The sequence below is a fragment of the Entamoeba dispar genome, genomic scaffold, assembly GCF_000209125.1.
Source record: "Entamoeba dispar SAW760 scf_1105229458259 genomic scaffold, whole genome shotgun sequence".
NCBI classification, from domain to species: domain Eukaryota; phylum Evosea; order Mastigamoebida; family Endamoebidae; genus Entamoeba; species Entamoeba dispar.
Genome location: NW_001853103.1, coordinates 1 through 6,329, shown reverse-complemented (window position 1 = coordinate 6,329; position 6,329 = coordinate 1). Strand labels below are relative to the sequence as shown.

General features: G+C 26.1%; 4 protein-coding genes across 4 annotated transcripts in view, besides 3 other annotated features; all 4 read right to left on the bottom strand.

Moving 5' to 3' along the window:
• Window positions 1-342, bottom strand: part of EDI_338570 (uncharacterized protein) — a gene marked incomplete at both ends in the record, with an annotated part of 471 nt that extends 129 nt beyond the window's left edge. Inside the window, one exon of the mRNA XM_001733200.1 lies at window positions 1-342. This exon is cut by the window's left edge and continues 129 nt beyond it. Coding sequence (XP_001733252.1) covers window positions 1-342 — 342 coding nt within the window.
• A 7-nt stretch (window positions 343-349) lies between these two features.
• Window positions 350-378: a sequence feature (AT_rich).
• Window positions 379-386: 8 nt separating this feature from the next.
• On the bottom strand, window positions 387-1,106 carry EDI_338560 (uncharacterized protein; the record flags this gene model as incomplete). Its single annotated transcript, XM_001734371.1, has 1 exon — window positions 387-1,106. The coding sequence occupies one exon, from the start codon at window positions 1,104-1,106 to the stop codon at window positions 387-389; it is 720 nt and encodes a 239-aa protein (XP_001734423.1).
• An 85-nt stretch (window positions 1,107-1,191) lies between these two features.
• On the bottom strand, window positions 1,192-1,833 carry EDI_338550 (uncharacterized protein; the record flags this gene model as incomplete). The annotated part of the gene is made up of 1 exon (XM_001734370.1): window positions 1,192-1,833. One exon carries the CDS (start codon window positions 1,831-1,833, stop codon window positions 1,192-1,194), a length of 642 nt encoding a protein of 213 aa, XP_001734422.1.
• Window positions 1,832-1,891: a sequence feature (AT_rich).
• A 2,741-nt stretch (window positions 1,892-4,632) lies between these two features.
• On the bottom strand, window positions 4,633-5,609 carry EDI_338540 (serine/threonine protein kinase Aurora-3, putative; the record flags this gene model as incomplete). The annotated part of the gene is made up of 2 exons (XM_001734369.1): window positions 4,633-5,335; window positions 5,380-5,609. 2 exons carry the CDS (start codon window positions 5,607-5,609, stop codon window positions 4,633-4,635), a joined length of 933 nt encoding a protein of 310 aa, XP_001734421.1.
• Window positions 5,346-5,371: a sequence feature (AT_rich).
• Window positions 5,610-6,329: the final 720 nt, after the last annotated feature.

Sequence of the window (6,329 nt, the reverse complement as noted above, 5' to 3'; positions counted from 1 at the left end):
ACGTTCTCCTTCAATAACTAATTGAGAAGTTAAAAAGAACTTAATGTATGATGATGAAAAGTATGCTCCAGCACATATCCCTAAGAACTTTCCCCCATTGAAAACAAACGACTTAATCAGTTCAATTCCATCAATCTGAAGTTTATCAAGATAAGGTAAATCCTCACCTCCTGGTATGACTAACAAATCAGTACTTTCAATCCATTTGTTCGTCTTAATTTCTGAAGAAGAAATTTTAAAAACATTAGCACAAGGGAAAAAATGATGAAACAATTGAATTGTGTTATGAACACAAAGAACGGATGTTCCAATGTCATTATACACTCTGATAGTGTTAATCATCAAAATGAAATAAATAAAAATAAAGATTATTAATAACAATGTGATTAAAAATATGAAAAAATATGTTTCAAAAAGACTTTTCTTCTCATTTCAAATTCACTTTTCTGATGTTCTTTAAGCATTTTACCACACCATTCTATGTCCAACTCAAAATGAGGACCAGAAAGAATAACTTTTCCTTTACCAATAGTGTCAAAGAATAAATCATTCATTCCATTTTGATATTTTGCAAGAAAATGATTCTCTTTGTATTGATTTAAATTGTCAACAAATGAACATCCTCCATTATAATAAAGTTCTACTTTTTGATTATTTTGATAATAAATAGGAATTATGACAGCTCCTCGTTCAGAGTATTCTTCAAATCCTTGGTATATTGGTCCATGTGCAATACCATTGAAAAGTTTTAATGTTCTTTCTTCACATAGACTTAATTCATTTGGAATATCTTTATTAAATTCAATAAATGATGATGCAAAATATGCCCCTGCACAAATTCCAAGATACTTTCCACCATTATTAATAAATTCTTTCAATATTTTGACTCCTATTCCATTAAGTTTTTTGTGAAATGGACGATCAGCACCACCTGGCATAACAAATAAATCAGTTTCAGAAATCCATTTACCTTCAATTAATTCATTAGCATATATTTTTCTTATTCTAGCTTCTTGGTATTGAGAATGAAGCATTTTCATTGAATAATGAACACAAACATTAATAGTTCCTTCATCAGCATAAATAACTATAGATTTTATTGTCATAAGAAATGTTAATTCTCTTTAATCATCCAAGTTCTTTTATACTTTATCTTTATTACTTTTTAACTTAATAATCTGCGAAAATAATTCAATTTAAAACTTCATGAAGAACTGAAAGTAACTTTTCTGCAATTTGGTGATGTGCTTCTGATGTGAAATGAACACCATCTTCTCCAACACTCATCCCATCTAAATCAACAAACCCATCTATTATTCCTTGCTTTTTCCATAATTCAACAACAATTTTTAATTGATGAACAAATTTCAATGATTCTTCAATCACTGGATTTACTGTAGATTTCCAACTTTCAAATGTACAATATTGAAGTGGTGGTGGAATTAAAACAATTATTTTTGTTTGTTTTTGAACTTTTTCGATATATTGTTGTAACGCATCAATAACTTGTTGTGAAGTTGCTTTTGAAAGAATATCATTAATACATAATGAAATAATTAATACTTTGTTTGTTGAAAATGGATTGGAGGTAATCTTTAATAAGAATTGATCATATTCTTTTAACCCATTAGTAATACCAAATGGTATGTTTTCATATTTTAATGAACGAGCAGGTTTTCCATCAACAATACAATTGACTTTTGTAAATTCTTTTTTTAATTGTTCAATTACAATATTAGAAAATCTGTCTTTGGAAGAATAACGTTTATAAGTCACAGCTTCAATCCCATAAAGATTTGAATCTCCATAAAAGAATATTGAAAGTTCATTCATTAATAAAATTGTTTTTATTAGATTTAAAACTAAATTAAAAATAACAAATTATTTATTTCTGATAATAACAAGATTTTAATTGAGGAAGTGATAATACCATTCAGTGTTAATAAATTCACTTTCTTTTGATCTTCTGGAATAGAATTTCTTTATAAAATCTTTTTGAATCATTTCACTATTAATTTTACTTTCATTAAGCACCAGAGTATAAACTATAATTGGATTAATTATTTCAAATACTGAGTAATGAAGATAAAGTGAGTCAAGACAAGACGGTAATTCTACATTCTGAGTAATACAATTTTCAATGTGAAATTCCTTAACATTAATATAATTTAAATCCTTAAATGATATATGATTTTGTGATAAACCAAAACATGATACAGTTAATGAAGTCAAAGAAGTAGGAAGTAATATTAGATATGAAATAATCCTAATATTTTTAAACTACAAAGACATGAATAATGATATGTATTATGTTCTTTTAAAGAAACATTTAATACTAATTGTGTAATTGGTAATTTCTTTGGAAGAGAATTAGAATAATATTGTAAAAATTTTAATGAATTAGGATAAAATGATTCAATACTAACATTTTTAAGAGTTTTGTTTATCTACAATACTTTTAAATTTGTTAATGAACAAAGACTATTACATGTGTTACATGACAAAGACAAATATGTTAACATTGGACATAATGAAATTTGAAATAGTTTATTTGAACATAAAGAAAGTCGAACTAATTGAGAATAATTAGAAATTTGAATAAAATCAGTGATTGTTATGCTGTTAAATTATTAGGAAAAGATACATCTTGAATATTTTTTCCTTGAAGATATAATTCATTAAGAGAAGATATTTTATAGAAATATTTTGATTCTAGATGTGTTAGACTTATTAGTGGATTAAAATAAATTGAAGAATTTGTTGATTTGATTGATTTTATGAATGTATATGAACTAAAATCCATTTTAATCTTCTTTTTACTAAATCCATTTATTTTAATATGCTCAGGATAATATCGAATTAATGTTTCATTATCAAATCCTTTTTCTGTTATTTTAAACTCATTAATTAATCTTTTATTATGAATAATAACACTATTAGAAATATTATTATAACATTCTTTGTAACAAAATGTAATTCTTTTGAGAAGTTCTTTATTTTTGATGACTGATTCTAATATTTCTTGTTTATCAAACTCAATAACTACTTTCTTAATATTAAATCGATCAATGTGATTAATAAAATTTGTATCAACAAATCCTTCCATTAAAACATAACCTTTTTCAAAACGATGATATCTATTTCTAATAAAATCATTAACACTTAAGTGATTTTTAATAATAAGTGATAGACTTGTTAAAGATATAAATTCTGAAAGATCAAAAGAGAATTTAGGATTTTTTAATGACAATGAAGCAATTCTTTCTTTCAAATAATTCTTTTTTAATATTGTAGATTCTGGACTAATAACAGGAAGTCGAATTAATTTAATTTGTGATTGAATTAAAGGAAGAAATTGAATTGTTTGTTCTGTAAACTAGATTGTTTCTAGATGAGGAAATAATTTCATTTCTTTTACAAATGATTTTTGGAGTTGAAAATTACATTCTTTAATATGAAAATATTCATTAGCTTTCTCAACTGAATATGATGGATTGATATGTAATAATTGAAATGAATCTTTACACCTTTTATTTATTAATGTAAACAATTCAGCTATTCTTATCCTACTAAAATATAATACAATATTTGAGAGATAAATCTCTTCAACTTGTATCTTTTTTTAATCATAATAAATGATTGATTTAAGATTAATTTGTTAACACCTTTTTGAAAAGAATTAGATTTTTGGCTTTTCATTTCTGTTTAACACTAATCTTCTTTTTATATTTTTTTGTTTATTTAGAATTCATGTGTGGGAGAAGTCCTTCATTCCTTAACAAATTTCTTGAAATTAAATCAGCTAGACGAATAGGCTCTGGGATTTTATGTAAAACAACATTCTTTACATATAATTACTGCTGTTGAAAGTGAAACTTTATGCCCACAACTAACAACAATTGGATTTATACTACCACCTCTACTTCTTATAACCCCACACAACACTTCTCCACTTGAAGTACTAATTATCGTTGATTCACCTGCTTTGATTTGTGAAGTAACTATGTTAATCTCCTTCTTTCCTATCCCATCAACACATAATACAGTCTACATTGTTAGAGTTATTTGGTGAATAAAACTCAAAAATTACAAACCTTTGCAACACCAATTGATGGTATATCACAACAAATTCCAACATGAGTTGCAGAACCAAATCTTCGAGATGATAATATCCATTCCCATCAACAAGAACAACTTCTGGATATAACTCAGGATACTTTTCTTTACAATTGTTTAGTAGTTCATGATAAACTTCTACTTCTCTAAACCAAGAAATCCTGAAATATAAGGAATCGTAATTATTTTACGACATGTCAGTGTTAATAACTCTTTTCCAGAAGGATATTCACAAATAACTAAACAACCAATTGCAAAGTCTAGGTGATTTGTTGAAAAAGATATATCTAATCCCTAATCATTAATAATTCTATCATACCAACTAATAACCATCTAGTCATAAACAAAAAATAAACAAACCCCCAACACGTCTTAGTGTGTCTAAAGTTCATTCATGTGAGTCTTCAAGTACTACATCTTTAGAATGTAAAATTTGATACTTTTCCCATTGTTTTTCCATTAATTATTGTTTTTAAGTTTAAACCCACTAAAAATATAATAACAAGAAAATAAAAATCAATTTGTTGTGTTTTTGGTTATCCATGGATGGTTCAAGCAATCTACAGCTTTTAGTCGTTTGTTAGGGTCAATAACAAGAAAACTGCGAATAAAATCTTTACAATCTTCTGACAAGTAATTGGGAAGAGTATAATCTAAATTGCATATTTTTTTACTAGTACATTCCTCGTTAGACGAAAAGAAAGGAACTTTTCCAGTGCATAGTTCAAAAGTTAAAACACCAATAGCCCAATCATCAACAGACTGTTCATAATCTTTCCCTTCAATAATTTCAGGAGATAAATAATCTAATGTACCACAACGTGTATTCTTTTTAGTATTTGTTTGAATAGACAATCCAAAGTCAGCTAATTTAACCTGATCGTGATGATCTATCATAATATTTTCCGGTTTTAAATCACGATGAATACAATTTATTGAATGACAGTAGGCAATAGCTTCTGCAATTGATTTTACATACCCAGCAGCCCTTCTTTCATCAAAACGACCAACTTGTTTTAATAGCCCAGACAACTCACCTTTCTTACAATACTCAAGAACAAGAAACCACCTATTTTTATCTTCAAAGAAAGTGTACAGTTTAAGAATATTGGGATGATTAAGGTGGTGTTGAATGTCTATCTCTCTTTTTAACTGTTCCTGCATGTTATATTTATAAATCTGTAATTTGGCTAATACTTTTAAAGCACACACATATTCTCTGTGTTGTGAATAATAATATTTTAAAAATAAATAACACCAAACTCTCTTTTAAGTTTTGCAAGATAAACGTTACCAAATGTACCATGGCCAAGAGGTTTTCCAATATCAAAATCAAGTAATGAAAGTTTTTTCTTTTCATTTGGTGATTTTTCTTCTTTAATTGGTTTAGTTAATTCACTTTTTGATTTAAGAGTAACAGGTGATCTATTATTTGTTATGCTTTTATTTCTACCATAGTTCTTCCTGTGAGTGTTGTTACATATAGAAAACATTATGTATTAATTTCCAAGATTCATATATTTGAATTTTTATCAATTTTTTGTTTTCAAACAAACTAATTATTGTAAAGAAAATAAGAACTAAATCTTTTGCAAAAATAATTTCATTATAGAATAGATAGAATCCTCTCTTAGTTTTAGTTTCTTTTTAATACCTTACCTTATTTATTTCTAAAATTATCTTACGAGTATTACAATGGCATACTAATAACAAAAATTTCCATTAGTAAAATTGTTTTATTAATTAATCAATTGGTTTTACTTCAGGTGGTCCATATGGATTTATTTGACTAATATATGTCATGAACCATAAAAGCCATGTACAAATACCAGCAACAACACATGTAGTAATTCCTAGTCTATATTAAATGAATACAAATTATTAATCTAATGAATAAATAAAAGAAACAAACGGTTTATCTTTCATTCTACATATAAACACTAATGAGCATGCAATAAGTGTACAAACAATATAAATACCTGTTCCAACTGCTGCTGCAATCCAAGGACTAACCATCAATTTGATTATTTTCAGTGATTGAAGTCTTTTTTTTTTATGAACTTCAAGTTTTTGTTTTTGATTTTTAGTTGTTATTTCATGATTTCTTTAATTTTGATTATAAATATGTAAATTATAACTTAGGTATAATAATTGAATTATATAGGAAAAAATAACAAATGAAAAGAAATGGAAAACAAATTTTGAAATATTTG